We start from the raw sequence: 22,282 nt of genomic DNA, 5'->3' as shown, positions 1-22,282 counted from the left end.
CAAAGAAATAATCAAATACACTCTTTTGAAGTACTCCTTGATTGAAAGAGACTTGTACCAAGAGCAGCCACAACATCCAAGTTCCCCTGGTTTGAGTTTTAGCAATCCAAAAATGGTTATGCCAAGGCCCCTTATTTTATCAGAAGATTCCCCACTGCTTCCAATGGTACAATTCCTAGCAATCAAAAATGAGAAAATACCCACTGCTTGAATTAGGAATTTAGCAGAGCTGCTCTTAAAACTGCTTTTCAAAGTACTACTGCAAGGAGTATGAGTATGACTAGGATATTTTTCTCCATACCAGTCATCATTTATATACATCATGCACAAAGCAGGATGAAAATAATATCCAATTGCCTGCAAATTGTTCTTACATTGTGAGCCAAAGTGCATTTTCAGCCATCTCTGTATACAACCATCTTCTCTTATCTTCTTGTTACGCAATTTCTTGTGTTTTCTGTTCCTAGTTTTTGTACTCCCAAAACATATTTTTCATGCCACTCTGTCCTCTCGGAGCAAACATGCCTTGAGTTGACAAATTTTACCTCTATATTCTTCAAATCTATTTGAGGAATACAGGAATCAGCTAAAAAGCCTAGTGAATGTCCTTTGCTTCATCTCGAATCCACTTGGTTGCCACCCACTTTTCTCCTTTAATCACTGGGCAGCTTCCATGAAGTGATGTCTGATTCATGAGTAACTAATGAGTAAGAATTTATAGAAAATTATAAGAGATATTAAAAAAAAAATCTTATACACAGAAATCAACACACTGGTGAAAGTAAATGGTTCAGTAATCATTCCTAAAGATTCAAACTTTTGCTAGGACATACAGGAGGCCCTTGATCAAAACACAAACAAGGGTTCATATATTTGAAGATGAATATCCACCGTTCTATTGATTAGGTAGACGTTGATCACCTCAATTAGCAATTGGAAGAAAAACCTTTAAAGAGCACACTAATATTTTCCTTTTTACTTAAAAATAAGATAGGAGTACCTGATCAATTGTACCATTTGGGAACACGGAATAGAATAGAAGACCATCGCCTTGACGTGGTCTCACTTTTAAACCAATACATTCCTTGTAATCATAGCTGCCATCCATATTCAGGTCATTCTGTCCATCATTGCATTAGAATTATCCTTATCCTGATCCCAGATGCATTAAAGAAGAACATAAATTGCTTCTCTCTCTGATTTTAGCTTACCTCAAAAGGAAACATCGTTTCCCCTCCTTCCTCAACATCAGACAGATAAAGCAAGAAGGAAGCAATCTGCATAGAAATTTAAAAACAGTGAAATATGACAACTAAAACCCAAGTAACATAATATCGATGTAATCCTATTGAAGCTAAAATTGTCTTCCTAATCAGCTACACAATCTACAATTTTTACAAGAATCAACAAGCATACTCAAACGAATATCATTGATGAGAAACCAAATGGCACAGAATTTGCTCCACTATCCTATAATGCCTTTTTCTAGTGATTTATAAATCTGTATCCATCACTGAAAATGTCTCTTCCATTTGTGCAATGCTAAATAATTTAATAAGCAATCAAATTAGGTACCTAGCATCAGCCGAGATGGAGGACACCTACGAGTTCTTAAATACTTTCTACTTTTAATTTCAAGCAATAAATCAAATGCACAGTAGTATTAAAAAAATAGACAAGTAAATAAATGCACAGCCCGAATACTGCAGCCAGTGCTAAAGGAATGCTCTTATCCTATAGCTCAATGCTTGGTGTAAGGAAATAAAGACAGACAGCAAGGAGTTCTGAGAAAAAGACAATGGAGCTGCCATGCTGATCTTAAGGATCCTTTTTAACCCCTCTATGTTTATCAGTCAACTGTGAGTGTTCCTATTTCTACTCACATGCAGTGGAGGCTAGTGTCTGCTTGCGACTGATGGATTTGCACTTCTGAGGATTGGAGCAAGGAGGATGGTTCGAGTGGACTACCTACCGGAGGAGCGACGCAACAAGGCAGACAAGGATGGATTCATGGACAGAAACCAGCAGCAGAGAAGGAGCAGAATGGTCGAAGATGATCTTAGATCAACAGGCTGAGGAAAAACTGGGCAAACACACGCTTGAGCCCAAGGGCGTCGATCGTAACCCCAACTGGAAATCTCAGTAGGCTCCAAAGATCTTCCAAACAGGAGAAACTTCCTTCTTCTTGGACATCAACACGAGTGGAGGGTAATATGCACTGAGAGTCACAGAAACCAGCAAAAATAAGTGGAGCTTCATCACTATTCCTTTCACAGTATTAGCAAGCTTCTTAACTCAGATGAAACAGATTATGGCAGAGGGTACACCAGTTAGCAGGGAGAGGGATTTGCTGAACAGAAAAATATGCTTCTGGCTCGGAATTGCCACCCACTATGGCCTTGCTGTCTGCAGACTGGTAGAAAAAGAGAAATGTACAATGCCCAAATCTACCTACGCCGCATGACAGATGAAGGCTGGGAGTGGGGGCACATTGTAGCAACCATCGAGAGCATCTCTTGCACATACATTGGCCAGCAATCTCTTGGACATACATTGACCACCAATTTCAAGCATCTTCAGAATAGATTTCTTCCATGCAAAGAGCAGCCCCCCAAGGCTCATGCTGCTTCTACCAAGTCATAATAGAAGCTTAGCTTTTTTAGCAACAAATATCTCAAAGGATGGGAGGACTGACTGAATGAAGCTTAGTTTCTTGCAGAAGGATCATTGATAGTTTGGCTTCACATATTGTACTTCTAATTACAGCTCGCTTCGTGTGCCCAAGTCCTCTAACGTTCCAAGAGAGTATCTTTATGAAGAAAGGATAGAAAAAATGAAATCATCAGGGGGAAGGATCCTTGGACCCCCTAAGCCAAATCTTGTTGTGCACCAAACTAATGTTATAAGAACTATCTCGATGAGGTGATTCCTACCCAGTTCAACCAGGTTTGGCCACCGATTGAACTGATGTTGACATCATTATGATATCAGCAGTTTTTTTTTTTTTACAAGAAAAATGTAGGAGGGCCCTCCTCCTCTCACAATTTTTCACGCACTCGATTCGACCCGAGTGGCCAGGCAGCTCACTTGGGTTGTCGGTTTAACCCGTGAACCCGACCGATTTAACTGGCTTTCCTCTTTTCCAAGGTCTTATAGACCCTAACCTGGACAAGGGATTGGGTCTGGTTGAATTTGTGCGGTCTGGGTATTATAACATAGCACCAAACTCTTGAAGGTAGTACTGAATTTTTTGCTGAATTGTGTTTTGATAGTCTGTTATTGCAAGGCCCTAGCAGGGATGGATTGGTGTTTTGAGATACGGAAAAGTCCGAGTTAATTGGCGATGGGATGGTAGGATGGCAGGATGGGGACCAAGCAGGGATGTTTGATTTGGCTGGGGTAAGAATGGGAGGTGAAAGGCCGAAGATGATGCTTTGGAGAGTAGTTCAATTGCTGAAAGGTGTCTTGGATTGGTGATTCGTTCAGCTAGCACATGATTGTTGGGGCTGGTAGTGGACTTTGGAGAGTTTGTTCAAGTAATTTCATCAGAATCAACTCGACTAGGGATACAAGTATTCAGTGGAGTTTGGTGGGGAGGGGAAGAGTTTGAGTGCTCATCAGGATGGGCTTGTCAGATCGGGTTGGTGCAAAACTGGGCCGTAGTAGGAATGGGGGGTTTCAAAGTGGATTTGGACTTCCCTCTAGCGTAAGTGTGTTAGATTGGTGGCTTTCTAAGGATGGATTGCATTATAGCTTGAGATTTGGTGCATATCTTTGTTCCAGCAAGAGGCAACCTGCCAAAAAGGCCAAAAGGGCACAGCTTTCTTTTTTCTTTTCACATTTTTTTCCTTTTTTTTTTATTTTTCCTTCCTATTTTTACATTGTCTATTCTTTCCTTTTTTACTTCTTTCCACTTCTTCTCCCCTTTAGAGCATATCGACAATTGGTTGCCCACTTGGACAAGGACGCACTAACTGGAGCCTAGATATTTGAGCAAGATCTAGGACTCCTGAAAGTCAGGGTTCGTTAGTTGGATCAAAACAGGACAACAATCGGATCTTGGATCTTCTAGTGTCCTTGCATTGGAGGTGATGATTCGACCGAAACCCTCGGTGATGCAGTGAATGACTTTAGTGCACTAAATGTCGAGTAGGATATCGGAGATTCAGATCCAAATCGGTTCGGTGATGGTAACAAGTCGTGAGATTCGAGGCAATAATTCCATCGGAGCATTTGGTCTAGCTAGATCTCCCTTCGACAAGATGAGATTTCTGTCTTGTTGGCTTGATAGGGTGATAAGCTATCTAGAAGGTCCCAGTTCTTCAAGCTTTGGTATGTATTCCAGCCCTTAGCTATCTGAGAATTTGATTAAAGGACCGGTGCAATCTTTGGTATGTATTCCAGCCGTCAACCGCAAAATGAGTTTTTGTGACAGGGGCAAGATGTGGATAAGGAGCTGACTCTCCTCAGCCACACTCCTTGATCATAAATGATCCACTCACGACCACTTCAAGAGCTCCAAAGGCCTCCAACAAGGAGGTCCAACTTTTTTTTTTTTATAAAGATGTATTTATATATATTTTTTTTAGAAGAGGTGTGAATATATTACTGAGAGAAAGAATACAAACCTTGCTAAACAGGACCTTCCTTCACAACAAGATGTTGGATAAAAACACCTAGTTTAGCTTGACTATCCGCTTAGTGATTAGCAGATCTAGGAATATGATTCCACATACATTGTAGTTGCGAAATTAAGGTACATATATCATCAAAAAGATCCCAGTGGCGCCAAGGAGGTTTGCATGTCTTCTTACACCAATTGATGACAACTTGAGAATCACCTTCGACATATAAAGGCCCTACCATCCTCTGATGAAACAGTTTTAGGCCATTAAACAAACCACACAGCTCGACTGTAGTTGAATCTGATATCCCGATTGGCCCAGAAAAAAGAGAAAAGAAGATTTCCTTTATCGTCATGAATAACCCTTGCATATCCAGCAGGCCCCGGACAACCCAACGCGCTTCCATCAAAATTCAGTTTGAAATAACCAACCGGGGGAAGAGACCAAGTTTCCATAATCGGAGGGTGGGGGAGGTGAGACATTTTTGCAATAAGATCCCAATTTTCTCGAATGTTGATTCCTTCGAGATTTTTAAATTTTTTTTCTCATAAGAATCTAGGAAGTAACTTGCCCAACAATTCGGTTGCTAAGAATATTTTTGGAAAGAGATTTTCTATTAAACCTTCTGTCGTTCCGCTCTTTCCAAAGGGCCCAGATGATGTGACCAACGCAACAGGAGATTAATAGCTTTCCAAGTTTAGGGAGATTAACCTTTGTAATCATATGAATTGTATTTATGAGATTTTGGGAGGAGCAGTATTGCAAGCCAATTTTGCTGATGAGTTTAGTCCATACCGAGTGAGCATATTTACAATGCAGTAATATATAGTCCGCAGTTTCAGTGAAGGACAGGCAAAACGGGCACAGAGGATCCAAAACATGCGTTCCTCGGCGCATTAGCGAATCAGAGGTCAAGATTTTGTTTTGGCATGTTGTCCAGATAAAGAATTTTGCTCTTGGAGGTACGTGTACGGACCATGCAATAGCTGATGGGTGACAGGATTGGGCAAGGGGGGAGAGAGAAGAGCTTTGAAGGCAGTTGAAGTAGAGAACATACCTTTGGGACATGGAACCCATATGAGGATGTCTGGAGCATTTCTGATACAAAACGAAGATAGTCTCGTGATGAGTTCGGCGGCTTCAAGAGTTTTTGCTTCTGTCAACGCTCTTCGGAGGTTTAAGTTCCACTCACAAGAATGTAAGTGTGGGACCAAGGACCCACACTTACAAAGAATTTTGCCCGACTACTAAAATATTAGCCTCCTTGTTTCTGGCAAGAGAGAAAATTTGACCGTAGCTAGAATTTAAACTAGCCGGGCCTATCCACCAATCTGTCCAAAAACTGGTCCTACTGCCAGATCCAATGTAACACTTGACCGTGTTTTTGAAAACAAGCAGCAAATTAGCAATTTTTTTCTAGACAGGAGATAATCTGTTATACCTTCCTCCTTCAGTCCACCATCCAGAGAACTTGTCTACTTTACCCGCCACTATATTTCGCCAAATCAGAGACGGAAACATATTGAATTTCCAAATCCATTTCATAAGCAAAGCCGAGTTTGTTGCTGCAGTGTCGCGAATCCCAAGGCCACCCTCAGCAAAAGGTTTACAAACATCAACTCATTTCACTAAGCTATTTTCTTTCACCATTTTGCCCACCCCATAAAAATCTTCTTTTTAAAAATTCTATTCTCTTTCTGACAGAGACAGGGCATCGGTACAAGGATAGAAAATAAGATGGGATACCGTGTAAACAAGACTTAATCAGAGTAAGTTTACCAGCTTTGGACAAGAACTTCCCTCTCCAGGAAGCAAGTCTACCTTCAAGCCGCTCAATGACTGGGTGCCAAGCAGATTTTGAGGGTAAGACAGGAGAAAGAGGAAGTCCCAAATACGTGCCCGGAGATGAGGCAACTTTACAACCCAAGTAGTTAGCCATGGAATTTAGAACCGAAGGATCAATATTGAAACCCAAAACATCTCGAGCTAGCTTTATACAAAGAAGGATTTTGCCACTCTATCGAGGGTTTCCCTTTGGGAAAATTGGAATTTGATCGCTCACATGTCTGGCCCAAGCAGAGCTCCTAGAATGACTATCTGGGATCCTCCCCCTTGTGACTGCATAAAACTGAATTTTGATGGTAGTGCTATTGGATGTCCTGGTCCAGTAGGAGCAGGTGGTGTATTCAGATGGCACAATGGAGACCCCATTCTTTCTTATGCTGGTCCGGTGGGCATTGCCGATTCTAATACTGCTGAAGTTAGTGCTTTGTTGTTCGGCCTCCAAATCTTCAGGGATCATCTCCATGGCAAGTTAATCATTGAAGGCGACTCAAAGACGGTTATTAGTTGGTGTTTCAAAGACAGCCTTCCCCCTTGGCGCCACTAGCCCATCACTAATAGTATAGCTGACATTGTATCTTCTACGCAATAGAATTGGAATCTCATTCCTAGATCAGCCAACTCTTTGGCTGATAAATTGGCAAAATTCGGAACTTCCCAGCAATCTCTCATTGTATGGGAAGGATTCCCTCCTTTGTAATTTGCTCTTTTGAGCTTTTGTCTTAATAAAAATCAGCATCTTTTCAAAAAAATATATATATTGAAACCCAAAATTGATGATTTAGCCAAACTTACCTTTTGTCCAGAAGACAACTCAAAGAGGTTTAGTAGAGCTTTCAAGTGGGAGATTTGACTCAAGGTACCTTCTCCGAAAAAAATAGTGTCATCAGCATATTGCAATAACGGAATATCCTAGGCAAAGTCATTTGAGATAGGATTAAGCCAACCAGTTCTTTTGGCAAATCGGACCATAGAAGCAAGATGTTCCCCCAAGAGAGTGAAGAGAAATGGGGACAGTGGGCACCTTGTCTAATTCCTCTCGTAGCTTTGAAATAGCCGCAAGGCTTCCCATTTACTAGGACAGAAAAATGTGGGGAAGAGATACTACTTCTCATCCAAAATTTCCACCGAGTCCCAAAACCCATTCTATCCAGAAGGTAATCAATTAGCTTCCAATTTGCTAGGTCAAAGGCCTTTTCAAAATCAATTTTCAGGCGAATCTTGGCCTATTCGATTTTTTGAAAGTGTCTAGGAGTTCATGGGCAGCCATGGCAGCATCCAAGATATTTCGATCCCGAATAAAAGAACTTTGGGAGGGGCTTATAATTTTGGAGAGGTGGGTCCGAAGACGATTAGCAAGCAAACGGGCTATGATTTTATAGTAACTTGTGGTGAGACTGATGGGTCTAAAATCTTGTGGAAGATTGGCAGGAGATTTTTTTGGGATCAGGGCAATAAAGGAAGCTCCTACTGCCTCATGGATGATGCCGACTTGGTGGAAATTCTGGACAAACGCATAAACATCCGATTTAATGGTATCCCAATATTTATGATAAAACTCACCATTAAAACCATCCGGTCCAGGCGCTTTATCATTCGGAAGCCCTATTGCTGCCAAATCTATTTCTTCTGTGCTAAAGAGTTTTTCCAAGTTTGTTGCCTCAGACGAAGAGATTCTCAGGTAATCGAGTTGGGGCAACTTTGGCCAATTAAAGCGTTCTTCGGAACACAATTCTGAGAAAAACTTCACAAAGATATTAGAGATAGAGGGGCTATCCGTAATCACTTGGTCTCCGGGACAGAGGGAAGTGATATGGTTAACCCTCCTTTTGGTTGAGGCAATAGCATGGAAAAACTTCGTATTTCCATCCCCCTCGGCCATCCAGGGAAATCTTGCACGTTGTTTCCAACAAACAGTTTCGTAGCGAAGCAGATTAGAAAGCTCAGAATTTAATTGATGTCTAAGAGTTAAATCAAAGGGAGAAATGGACCTTTGCTCTTCGAGTAGGTCGAGCTCCGAGATGCGACGACGAACTAAATCCTTCCGACAAGCAGCAGCAACATGGTGTGAAACAGACCACAAACGAATCTTCGACTTCAGAGCTTTCAATTTAAAGGCGATATTCCAACCAGGGTTAGGGTGATGATCCAGTTCTTGCCACCAGACCGGAATGGAAGAGTTGAAAACTTCCAACAGGGTCCAAGAATTTTCAAAGTGGAAGGGAGAGCGCCCCCAGGCAGGGGGGAGGGTGTTAATTTGAATAGGCCAATGATCAAAACCGACTTTGTTGAGGACTTGGCCAAATGCATTTGGAAAAAGATTGAGCCAATCATTGTTAACAAAAAAACGGTCCAACTTTGAAAGGGTTGGAGGGGATTGGCCATTTGACCAAGTGTATTTTTTCCCGGACAGAAAGATTTCTAAAAGTTCGAGACTACAAATGAGGTCAGAAAAGGCTCTCATGGCAGAAGTAGTTCTGGGCGCGGGAGGGCTTTTTTCAGAGTAGAGTAAAATGGAATTAAAATCACCAGCTAGAAGCCAAGGCAGATCCCATAAATGGACTAGCTGAAATAATTCTTCCAAGAAAGAGGCTCGATTAGTAGGCCTAGTCGGACCATACACACCAGCTAATGCCCACGATGTGCCCAAAAAATAATCGTGGAAGCGAATGCCAATGGAGTATTGACCCAACTGGCAGAGAATAGCGTCCACCACTTTTGGGTCCCAAATGACAAGGATGTCACCCGAGTGCCCAATAGCATCAACCGTTGCCCACGCAGGGTCCAAACCATACCATAACTCGTGAGCAATAGAGTAATCAAAAGTTTACAGTTTTGTTTTAACAAGAACTACAATTTTTGGCTTACATTCCAAAAGGGCTGCTTTGATGATGGCGCACTTAGAGTGTGAACCAATTCCTCTAACATTCCATGACATGATGATCATTTAGAAATTGGTAGGTTGAGATCCTTCTCCCGTTGGCGAGAAGCCTCGTGGTAGTAAGAGCTGAAGATCCACGCAAGTTCGGCTAGTTCGTCGTATTCTTCCGGTGGAAGATCTACTTCTTGTTCTTCCAGAAATAGAAGGAGATCATCCTCCGGTTGGAGCTGGTGCTGGGACTGGGGCAGCGACTGGGTACACGGGAAGTGAGGAGACAGAAAGTCTGTTGTTGGGTGTGGGGTGGCATACTCAGGTTGGGGCTGGAGCAGAGGCTGCGTGTTATGGTCCTGGGTTAAGTACTTGGCTTTCCGCTACCTACCAGGCCGGTCTTTTGGGTAGTATTGGTTAGGTGTTTAACATTTGGTATCAGAGTTACTACTTACGTTGCGAGTTCAAATCCCGGAGGGGGCGACCTAGCGGTGTCGCTAGAGTGGGCCGTCGTGGACGTCGGCTCGTAACAAAGGAGCTTGTTGAGCGTCAGCTCGTAAGAGCTTGAGGGAAAGTTGTTTCTCCAAGGGGTGTGTGATGTGTGTGATGTTATGGTCCTAGGTTAAGTACTTGGCTTTCTGCTACCTACCAGGTCGGTCTTTTGTGTAGTATTGGTTAGGTGCTTAACATTGCGACTGGGTACCCGGGTAGTAAGCATACATAAAGTTTGTTGGTGGCAATGGGAGTGTATTGATTTTCTGGGGGGAGGTAACTTTTGCTTTGCCTCTTTCTTTTTTCTGGAGTAGGTAAAAGTGAAAGGGGTGACTAAAGATCTTTTTTCTGTTTCGGGGTTGGCTATTTTGGAGGAGGTGGTGGAGGGAGTTTTTGTTTTGGAACTTGACACTTCCATGTTGGGGTTTGGGTTGAAGATTTGTAATGGGATGGGGGAACTGGGGGTGATATTGATATGCGGGGGGGTATTGGGAAGAGAAGAAACGGGGCCCCAGACAGTATCTGATTTGGGGGAGTTGTCAGATTGACAGGTGTCAGTCCGGGTGAAAGATTCTTGGATGGGAGGTGTACTTTTCTGAGTAGCCATGTACTGGTAGATTTCCCATCCTGATTTTTGACAGGTGGAAGCCATCAAAGAGAACTTTGTGTCAGGTGTGGGAAAAGTGGAAGATTTTTTTGGATTGGATTCAATGGCAAGGTTTATGGGGGTGGTGTTGTGCGAGGCTCGAGGGAGATATGGAGACTTACGGAAGGTTGGACATGAAACCGTCAACTGGTCATTTCTATCAGGCGTGGGTTTTAAGGAAAAGATGTATTTATATTAACAAGAAAAATTTTACAAAGGAAGAGGGAGCAAATCCCTAACAACAAGAGATTTCAAGGTCGCTCCCTGCTTGGCAAGCACATCTGCTGCCAAATTTGCAGATCTCGGAATGTGAAACCAAATACAAGAGAGTGGTGAGGTAATTTCTAAAATCTCCCCAAAGATGTCCCAATGGCGCCACGGCAGAGGGGAAGCACACTCGCACCAATCAATGACCACCTTCGAGTCCCCTTCAATGTGAAGGGACCACTGCAATTGTCTCTAAAAACGCGAAGCCCATTGAGAAGGCCATAGAGCTCAGCCGACGTTGAATCGGAAATGCCTAAAGGGCCGACATAAGAGAAACACAGATTTCCAGATGGATCCGAAATAACTCCCCCAAAACCAGCGTTCCCAAGGTTGACGAGAGAAGAGCCATCAAAATTCAACTTTAAGTAACCAGCTTCCGGGGGAGTCCACTCCTGCATGACTAGTACCTTGGTCTCAATGTGCAACTTTGCCAAATTGCTCCAGTTTTTACAGATAGCGGCATCCTTGAAGGAGGAAAAAGACTTCTTAGTCAGAAGCCAGTGGAAATTTGGCCCGGCACCCTGTCCGCTACTCTTACCGCTGATTCACTTCTAGTATCTAAACGTCTACGGTTACGTTCATTCCAAAACCTCCACGAAACGAAACAGGCACAGGCGGAGATCAACTCTTTATCGAGACCAGAAAGGGGATAGCCAATGAGCGACTTGTTGAAGGAGATCAGATCGGCTGATATACAAAATTGCAACCCCAACTTGTAGAGGACTGAGGTCCACACTTTCCACAAGAAGGAACACTAGCAGAATATGAGTGGTGGTTTCAACCTCTGTATTGCAAAAAGGACAGAGGGGGTAGATAGATGGGTGGCCCCTTCTTCTAAGCATGTCTGCCGTGAGAATCTTACTTTGACAAGCCCTCCACATGAAGAATTTTATCTTTGGCAGTGCACAAAGACGCCATACAAAGTATATTTCATGCTCCCTTTGAGTCAAATCCCAGCCATTAATGTATCTGTATGCAGATGAAATTGAGAAGGTGCCGCTTTTGTCAAGCCAGCAAATGAGCTTGTCAGCATCGAAGGGTCTAATTCTGATAGAATTTAAAGAATCCATTAAGCGGCTTGCATCCAAAGCCTCAGTGTCGGAGAGACCCCTTTAGGGAGGTAGGCTTAGACCACCCCCCTCAAAAGCATCAGCTACTGATATCTCCCTTTGAAAAGAGAGGAGGAATAGATTCCTGAAGGAGATCCGCAAAGGTTCCTGCCCTGCCCACCAATCATCCCAAAATTTAAAGGATCTACCGTTTCCAACAAAGAATCTACTGGCTGAGGAAAATTTTTGAAGAAGTGAGTCCAACAAGGAGGTCCAACTTTCACCTCTCCTCTTTAATATAGTAGGTAAAGCCCTCACATCCATGTTCCACATTGCTAGAGAAAGGGGTTGGATTTCTCTGCCACCTCCCATGACTTTTTGCTAGGAGAGATCCTTTAATCCAATTCGTAGATGACACCATTTACTTTTGTGGTGGGAATATTAACCACATGACGTGCATCAAGGCCCTTTTAACAGTAGATGAAATTATCTCTGGTCACTGCACCAATTGGTCAAAATCCTCATTATATGGTATCAACATTCACTTTGATGCTACAACAATTCTTTAGTGTGCTTGGTTGCACTACAGATACCTTCCCTGCCTCATACTTTCCCTGACTAAAGTTAAAATAGGAAACTGCAACTTAAAAGATTTTCTAATTTAGGATTTTGTATTCTTGGACCTTAGGCTTCTTTAAATTGAGTCTCTTTCTTTCTTCTTCTTTCATAAACATGGGTAATTATGGGGTGACCTCTTGTCCTTTGATATTCTTCATTTAGATCTTCGACATTATAATATACTGCATCAATTATTTACACTTGACATTACACTCCATCCCTCCCAATAAGACTTGAAGCCAAGACCTTGCGCTAGAAACCCCTGCATGAGGTAATTGAGCCAAACTCCCAATCCACCTAAGCCACTCTAATATTCACTTTAAGTTACTTGAGTGCAAATTACAGAGAGCCCCTCTCTCCTTAGTTACATATTTAGCTCTTTTCTGAGTACAAAAATCTGTATCTAAAGGCATAATTAAGTGTTCAAAGAAGAATGAAGCCACAAAAGCAAAATACCTAAACTACCGATAAGGTTAACTGTAGTAATACCTAGGGGTGGCATCGAGCCGAGCCGAGCACAAACCTGCCTATGTTCGAGCCGAGCTTGATTTAAATATTTCGAACTCAAACTCGAGCTCGAGTCGTGCCCAGCCTCGAGCCTAAAATTGTTATCGAGCTCAAACCCAATAATTTTAACCGAGTTAGAGCCGAGCTCGAGCTCCAACATTCATTTAAAACTTTTCAAAAAATACATGTCTCGAGTTTGAGCTCCAACATACATTTAAAACTTTTCAAAAAATACATGTTAAATAAATTGCACATAAAATTGGGCTTACATTTTACATAAAATTGGGCATGAACTCTACATAAAATTGGGTATGACCTCTACTTAAAATTGGGCATAAGCGTGGTATCGAATTGAGCTGAGCCCGAACCTTCCTATGTTCGAGCCGAGCTTGATTTAAATATTACAAACTCGAGCTCGAGCAAACCCTAGCCTCGAGCCTAAAATTGTAATCGAGCTCGAGCCTAATAATTTTAACCGAGTTCAAGCTCGAGTTCGAGCTTAACATGCATTTAATACTCTACATAAAATATATGTCAAATAAATTATATAAATTATGCATACATTTTATAAAAAGAATGATAGGGGAGGTTCGGGATTGAATCTCGATAATGGATTAGAACGCACTAATATTATTTTTTTTTACCCCAAATGTTGTCTGGCTTATTTTGTAATTTTTGAATCTAGCACATAAATTTACTATGGTCTCCTTAGTGCCCCTGGTTGAAAATCTATATTCTAGGAAAAACTAGAAATATTTTTCCTAGGATACATATTTCCAAAAAAAAACTTTTAAATAAAATCCTATTACTATTAGTGACTTACTAGAAAATTACAAGAAATATTTTAAAATTTTCTTAGGAAAGTTAAATGGACCTCTTAGTGCCTCTTCTAGGGAAATAAATAAAATTAATAACTAATATAATATATTACTATACTTATAGATAAATTTTTAATCAAATAAAATGTCAAACACAAAATTGCTATGAAAATTGCCTCATGCTAAAAGTATTATAGATGAAGCAGAATCGATTTGGTTATATGACCTGGGGAAAAAGAGATGTGAGATTCACAAAAAAGTGTTAACTATTCAACCATCTTTGTTGCATAGTAAGCAACTTAATTAAGAAAACACACAAAAGGATAAGCTCAACTGGGACAAGAGGAGTTACACAAGAGTGTTCAACCCAAAGAACAGGCAACTTTCATCCTCTCGCGATGGTCACGGAAATAACCACGAGGGTCATTTTCGAATTCCCTTCTGGATATATGACCCATTTCACCAGGTCTCTTCATCATTTTCTCCTCATCCTTCTCCTCAGCAGATGCTCCCATTATCAGCAACGCGCCCAAAGCTATTAGGCCAACGCCGGCCACCGCGATGAACGCCACTTTCCTGGCCATCCGCAAAATCTTCTTCATCTGGCTCTCCCCCTCCTCAACTGGGGATGACGTTGGAGTGTTGGCCTTCTCGGGCGCCAGAGAAATCCAAGTGGTGTTCGGGAGCTGCACCCTTTTGTCCCCGTCGGTCATCCCGAACAGACTTTTGGAATCGTCGTGGTAAACCATCTTAGCTTAACAGCAGATTCTCCCTCTCTACAACAGCGCGTAGTTGTCGTTGGCGAACGGGAAGGCTCAGCGGTGACGAGGGGAGGAAGAATTTTCCCCCCTCGCTCCGCTCGGCACTCCAGCTCTTGGTCCAGACTCCCCCAAATCCCCCGATCCCGCGCCCCTCATTAAATTAACGAGCCAACTCGCGAGCTTTCGAGCCGAACCTTGACTCGATCGAGCTCGACACGTTAATTTAAACGAGCCGATACCGGATCTCGAACTCGGCTCGAGATCCAGGTATACCGAGCCGGAACCAAGCCAAGCTCGAGCCGCTCGCGAGCTGGCTCGGTTCAAAGCCACCCCTAGTAATACCCTTCACTGTGCATTTTTCAACAAAAATTCAACAACCATATGTAATTTTTTTAAAAAGGCCGGTTTCATTTTATTTGCTAAGAGAATTTCCCAAACTCATTCCTGAACCATTCTCTCATTTTAGCTTTGAGTGACTTGAGGTTGTATGTGAATCTCATGCACATGCTGCCAGTAAGGTCCAGTGTCTACATAAGCTCAAAGTGAAGATCACTCGGTAAAGTTTTGACTCAAAAAAATCTGTCTTATTGGGGGTTACTTTCCCTCCATGGGGCAGTTGAAGTTTGTCCTACTTTTTTTTAGGAAGCTATTGTTCTATCTTTATTTTTCTTTAAATGTTGTGTGATTTAATTAAGATAGTAAGCAATATTATACATCAAAAGGGGAGAGGGACAATTGTTTTCTATCTTCCTTTGCTGAAATTAAAAGGAAAAAGGGAAAAGGAAAAAGGAAAAAAGAGGAACAGATTTATACTTGGAAGTAAATTAGAGAACTGCAATTTGGAACAAATAAAAAGCTGATTTTGCTGCTAGGACATACCCGCTGGCTCTTCTGTGGGCCATATTCAGCAGGATTGAATGCATCATAATGAGAGTTGTACCTCTGACCAACTTCATACCGCAGAACATTGAATGCCTGCAACATGGCATACAACAAAATATTATATACTAAATAAACCATTTTTGGCTGACAAAATAACCGACAGCAAAAAAACAAAAACATAAGCATCAGGAAATTAAGAGGGAAATGGAAGAAAAAGGTGAACAGCATGAAACATGAGAATATTGTCATTATCCATTATAGAATTAGTATATGAAAGCAAACACATTAGCTACTAACAGTTTTAGTTATCTAAAGAAAAGAGGTAAATCAAAAAGGATGCTGCCAACATTTTCCCTTCCCCTAAAGAACACTTCTCCAAAAGCTCAAGGGCTTGAGAGAACCTCTGTCCTCTTGCTGTTTATTATGATGCAGGAATCCTAGATCTGTGGCAGCTTAATGGCATAAGTGAGTAAAGCATTAATAGCTTACACTTTAAAACACCTTATTACAGTTTGCAGATGATAGTAAAAGCTTTTACAAATGAAAAAACAAATTGAGAACTTCAGAGATTTATTCACTCTTTTCAAGACTCATAAAAACTACATTTAAAGGAAGTGGCCGAAAAGAACCAGAGTGCCGATAAGTACTTCTTTTCAATTCTGACAATCATTATTATCATCTTCCAGTAAACACCTTTTCTGTTTTATTGTGAGGAAAATTGGTGTTATAAAGATGGAAATAAACAGCAAATAGCACGAAAAGCAAAATGTGATTGTCCAGTCAAATGTAGAGATACAAAGCTATGCACAGTTCGTTTGATGTAATGACTATCACTTGACAAGCAAAGAATTTTAGAACAAGGACACTATATCACAGCATGTGGCCTCTGCAACTCAGATAGCAGACATCTTTCCCAAGTCCTTGGGATAGGCTTCTATTACTTCCATCTATTTAAATCTGAGTTTATTTTTTAATAGAAATCTGAGTAGTCAACCCATTTGAGGCCGACGTAGGAAGTCCAAAATACACTTATGCTGTGTTTCTTGTGAATCAACAGTCACCATATTTATTAGAGACAGTGACAGTGTTTCTTGCTTTCCAGCAAGGAAAGTTACCCAAGAAAAAAGGTAAGCAATTTTATACATGTACTCTCTCTCTCTCTCTCTTTGAAGTTCTCTCTCTCAGAACTTTACTCAGAACTTCAAAGAATAATACATCTTTACTCAGAACTTAAGAATAAAATACCAGAATAATCAGCACAAAACACGCAACATCAAAAGGATAGCAGAAGACACCGGATGCTCAATCATTGGTTAACTGGATAATATGTTCTTGAGTAAAATAGACCGAGTTAAAAAAAATTGAAGTAGATGTGTCTCTCCTGCACAAAAAGATTCGAGCAAGTCATGTTTCTGTTTGGCTCTTGTGTATTTCATATATTCATATTCATATCTTTGGTCGGCATCAATTAGCCAGTATAAAACTGAATGACAAAGTTCTCATTCAAACTCTTCTCTCCATGAAATGTACTTGAATTTCAGACATATTAAGCAACCACTCACGTATAAACAAGTGAGTTCAAACTTTAAGTTTGGTTCAAAGATAATAAATGAATTATGAAATATAGCATAACCCTCTAGTTCATACTCGGTAGTCAGTATACCTCCCCATGAGATCTTGGAACCATTGTAACCCTTGCAATCTTTTTCTCCATTAACTCCAACACTCCAGTCTTATCCTCTGATGCACTGACAAACGTGCCTGAACTGTTGGCAGGAAATATGCATGTTTAAAATGAACAGCTTTAGCAACATGGTATCCAGATGTAGTGTAATGCTATACTAAAAAAATCAGTTCAGACATTGTAGCACATATTAAAACTGTAAAAGCTTGTAGATTGTATTCAATATAAACACATAACTAGAACAAGAACAGCTCAAAAGCATAAAATGGCACAAAGAAAGAAAAAGACCTGATAAACCATATCTATCACCCTGGCTACAAATTTGTTATCCAGAAACTTTGAGACATTCAAATTACATCCACAATAGGTGCTTGAAGATATTTTCAGAAAGTAGCATTTGTACCAGCAGTTTTTATTATTCATTTCTTCCTGTATGGTAGAAAGTCGTCCTCAAGTGTGTGGTATAAAGCCGTCCTTGAGTATAGTAGAAAAGCTTGACTGGAAAGAGAAACTTGTCGCTGCACCTTGAAGATACCTTTCAACATTCTATTGGAGACCTACCCTCATGCACAATTCTTCAATAATCTACCTCCTGAGGTGTGTTTGGTTGCATTGTGTTTGTTTATGTTCACAGTCATACCCGTAGTAAACTAGACCCAAGAGCTCATGTGTCTTTCTTTGCTACTCACCAACTCAAAGGGGGGGGGGGAATCAGTTTTGGGAAATAGTTGTCTCTTTGGTTACCTCTTATCCAGAAATAACCACTGTCTCTTCAACCACAGATTTTTCCTATCACAAATTACCTTCCTAAACACGAGTCTATTGTGCCAAAAACTAAAAAAACCTAATGCAAGGGGAGAAATACTAACTGAGAAAAATGCAGAGTTATGTATCTATAGGAGGAGGCCTAACTGACAAGGTGTGGAACAACAGCCACAATAGACTGTCAAGATCGAGCACATTTTTTTATTTTCAAGACCTTAATGTCCCCATTGCTCATAGAGAAGGCATAAGGTCGTGCACGAATCATCCTATATCTCACTTTGTGTCCTATCAAAGATTGTCCTCAAGCTTTAGAGCTTTTGTTTCTAACTTGTCAAAACCAGAAATTCCTAAGTCTATAAAAGAAGCTCTTGTTGTTCCTGAGTGGAAAGAGGCAGTTCTTGAGGAGATGAAGGCATTAGAAAATAATCAAACTTGGGAATTGGTACGTCTTCCCAAAGGAAAAAGTCCAGTTGGTTGTAAGTGGGTATTCGCGGTGAAATATAAAGTTGATGGGTCAATAGAAAGGTATAAAGCAAGGCTAACAGCAAAAGATATACTCAGACATAAGGAATAAATTATGAAGAGACCTTCATTCCTGTTGCGAAAATTAATAGCGTCAGAATCCTGTTGTCTCTTGCAGCTATTATAGAAGGGCAATTACAACAGCTGGATGTGAAGAATGCTTTCCTCAATGGTAAATTGAAAGAGAGTGTATATGCATCTACCTCCAAGATTTGAAGGCATACTCTATGGACTTAAACAATCTCCTAGAGCATGGTTTGATTGGTTCACTAAAGCTATAAAGAACTTTGGGTACCTTTAGAGCCAAGCAAATCACACTATGCTCATTAAACACACTAATGGCAGGAAGATTGTTATACTTATTTTGTATGTGGATGACATTATCCTAACAAGTGATGATTTAGTTGAACAAGAAAAGCTAAAGACCTTTCTGGTCAAAGAATTTGAAATTAAAGATCTTGGATCTTTGAGGTATTTCTTGGGCATGGAGGTGGCAAAAACTAAGGAAGGAAACTTGGTGTCTCAAAGAAACTATATCTTAGATCTTCTCAATGAAACCAGTATACTAGGGTGCAAGTCAGCTGAAACACCCATGTATGCAAATCGCAAGCTGAGTGCAAAGGTCGTTGTTGAAGTTGATAAGGGTCAAAATCAACGATTAGTTGGGAAATTGATTTACTCATCCCATACACAACCTAACATTGCTTTTGCAGTGAGAGTTGTGAGTCAATTTATATACTCCCCTCGTGAGGAGCACTTAAATGCAGTTTGTAGGATTTTTAGATATCTTAAACGGACTCCAGAAAATGGGTTATTATTCAAGAAGAGTGATAATGTATGTGTTGAAGCATTCACTGATGCTAACTTGGTTGGAAGTATAAATGATAGGAGGTCTACATCAGGATATTGCACCTTTGTAGGAGGAAATCTAGTGACTTGGAGAAAGATCACGTGCTTGTTAATTGGAAAGAGACCTAATTTTGACTAGTCATTTCAAGATGGACCTGAACCCAACATTAACCCACCCAAACCTATGACCTTGATAAGAGTATTACTCCTATCACCTCCAATAAAGCTATATTGTAGAAAAGCAGAAGCAGTAAGACCAACAAATGAACCTAGAATTTCATGATCCTAAGACTATATACCAGTGCTCTAGCTGACTCTCTATTGCCTAAGCATTGTAATGATCCAAGTGAGATAAGTTCATACCGTCTACTCTTCTTTATTACCCTCCAGAAGATGATGGACTGATTGCTCAAGGAAACCAGCCTGTCGTGCAAAGAGAACTTGTACATCCCATCCTATCTCCCAATTTGTGTACCCATCATTCTCCTAGTAATGCTTCCTTAATTCTCTACATCTATACCACAATCATATCAAGATGCTTTAGCTCATTTGGGTAGCAAGGTTACCAAGGAAGACAAAATAAATGTCATGTATCAAAATATACTTTAGAATTTACCTCCTTACAACCAAGCTAACAGGTAGTAAGTTGCAAGTGGATATTCATTACTAAGCAAAATCATACCATCATGCGGTCAAATGCTTCCCCAAATATGGTCTCCACACCAAATTTTGGTAGAATTGGTGAAGGGGAGGCAAGTCGCTACTGGAATCCTACTGCGCTCTCTCAAGCCTCTCAAACCGTCTTGTTGCTCTGATTGCTGAATTCTAGTGCCATACAGGTGATTGGAAACTCCACTTTCACATAAATCTTATTGATGAGGAGGCTTTGGATGCTTCCCGAATTCTCTCTAATCTCGAGAAGATTAAAATCAGGCCTTCCAACCCTGATACTCTTATCTGGACGCCCTAGCCGAAGGGTCTTTTTACTGTTGCTTCCACCCACAACGCTTGATGGGCTATGATGCCTCCCCGGCTCACTACCCAACCGTTGTTGCTTGGTCTCTTCAAACACCCCCTTGCGCCAAATTCTTCGTTTGGTGTGCTATTGGAACAAGATTTTCACTTCCGATGTCTTGCTTCGCCGCAGAACTCCTGTTGCCAACCTGTCCCGCCCCTTTTGCCACAACTCTCCAAAAAGCACCATCCATGTCCTCCTCCACTAGATAAAAGACCCTAAAATGTTTACAGATACCATTTTCTTCCACCAGCACAGAATGTTTTTATAAAACAAACATTACATCCATACCGATAGTTTGATAAAATAACGATTTGAAACCAGAAGTAAAATAGAAATCATTCCAAAATGCATATCAATAAAATCAAACATAAAAAACTAAACTGTGAGCAACAGTGAATTTTAATTTTACAAAAGAAAAAATAAAAGAGGCAAACATCCATGTTAGGTATTTTCTTTTCATACAGTAGAACATTGAAAGAATATGAATTTTCCATGTAAAAGCAATAGTTTGTAGAATTACTCTCTGTTACAAAACTCAGAAAATGCACCAATTAAGGCAGAAAGAAGCAAGTTTCAAAAAAAAAAAAGTGGAAAGAAGTGAACAAAACAATGAAGGAGGTTCACCTTGTTCGTATTCCCTTGGTGGCCTCTGCTGTTTCCCCCTTGCGCAATGCTAGCGTTGATGGCCTGAGGTTTGCCTTTGCGGTTTTTATGATGCTCTGGCATTGTTCCACTGTCGCAAATTTTGGAAAATAAAGAGCACGAGGCTTCCAGCTCAACACCTGTTCCAAATTTCATAAGGTAATAAAATTACTTACCCATTAACTGATAACAGGAATTGAATATTCTATAGCACACCAAGTGCAGCTCTATCAATAACCGCAAAGTTTATTCCATATATGAAATATGACTGAACAATAAGCTGGAAAAATTAAGTTATCAAACAGAATATCTCATCAGAAGAATGTCAAATCAGGAAAGCGAGAGGATTCGATTATCTAGCAATTGTTGCTTGTACTCGACACTTGCTTGCCTTTTCAGTTTTCATAATTTTCTTTGGAACTACAACTTCACCCGATATGCACTTGAAAAAAGTCTTACTTCTTCCTTGAAATAACTCGGGAACGGTAACCAGAAACCTTTTTCAACCCCTCAAAACTACACAAACTCAGAAAAAGGACTTAGTTGTCCAGTTTCGAGAAGTCCCATGTACTCTCGATATTGCCATGATTATAATAATTTAACACAAACTCAACTGGGTGATCGTCAATGCAGGACCTGGAAAGGAGGCGACGAGACAAATGAGTCTCCGGTATCACCATGCGGCAACGAATGGAACGCGATCTCTTCAACTTCCGCTTCGAGTAGCCTGGGATGAGGCCTGATGGTGGAGACATCCTGCGACAGCACAAGAAGTTGACCAACATCATAAACAACTGGGCTTAGAGAAACGGCAAAAATGTAAAAGAGAAAGAAGAAATCGACCAGAGAAAGGAGCTCCGATCCGAAAAAGCCCGCAAGGAAGAAAAACAAGCAAGAAACAAAGACGACCGGCAAAGAAAATTTGGCACCGAGGCCCCAGACGCCTTTGCCTTTGTTGCCTTTCATGCTCGCCTCGAACGTTCCTTCTTCCTGTTCAATGAAAAAACTTGGAAGTCTGAAGCGTCACTTTCTGTCTTCTTCTTCACAGGGCTGGTGGGTCACAGACCATCGAAAGTGGACGAATGAATCAAGGGAGAGAATGAATCATGGGAGAGAACGGGTGCGCGTGTTTAAATTGAACACTTTCTCTTGGAGAAGACGGGACCTGGGACCCTTGCTCTGCTTGGTCATCCTCTCGAACTTTCAATTCAAGGAGAGCATTCCAAACTGGAAATTGCAGGAGCAAATCCACATAATTAATGCCCTGAAGGAAGCAAATACTACTAGAAATCAACTGCAATTATTCAGTGTTTCAACAATCATTCTCCTCCCCTATAATCCCCTTTTTTCTTTATTTTGATTATCTAAGAATTAGGACTCAATACTGTCAAATTGTCAATCCTTCACTCCAAGTATTAAACAAATT

The 22,282-nt window shown here is 40.9% G+C and overlaps 1 protein-coding gene across 2 annotated transcripts; it reads right to left on the bottom strand.

The window, feature by feature from the left end:
- Positions 1–6: 6 nt before the first annotated feature.
- On the bottom strand, positions 7–22,078 carry LOC137953345 (probable prolyl 4-hydroxylase 9). 2 transcript variants are annotated; one of them, XR_011112375.1, is made up of 9 exons: positions 21,700–22,078; positions 21,493–21,612; positions 20,839–20,996; positions 17,040–17,142; positions 15,374–15,469; positions 1,212–1,277; positions 1,001–1,120; positions 546–685; positions 7–175 (listed from the first exon to the last, which is right to left on the bottom strand). XR_011112375.1 is itself a non-coding variant. In XM_068800710.1 (8 exons), exons 1-8 carry the CDS (start codon positions 21,820–21,822, stop codon positions 596–598), a joined length of 876 nt encoding a protein of 291 aa, XP_068656811.1. In that variant the 5' UTR covers positions 21,823–22,078; the 3' UTR covers positions 206–595. The 2 variants fall into 2 exon arrangements, 1 of the variants encoding a protein (XP_068656811.1); XM_068800710.1 differs by lacking the exon at positions 7–175 and having other exon boundaries at positions 206–685.
- Between the last annotated feature and the right edge of the window lie 204 nt (positions 22,079–22,282).

The sequence above is a fragment of the Aristolochia californica genome, unplaced genomic scaffold (genome assembly GCF_029961685.1).
Source record: "Aristolochia californica isolate CCGP_79_NKW_82.1479 unplaced genomic scaffold, dmAriCali1.0.hap1 SCAF_16, whole genome shotgun sequence".
NCBI classification, from domain to species: Eukaryota; Viridiplantae; Streptophyta; class Magnoliopsida; order Piperales; family Aristolochiaceae; genus Aristolochia; species Aristolochia californica.
Note: the sequence above shows the minus strand (reverse complement) of the source record. Positions and strands in the feature narration are given on the sequence as shown.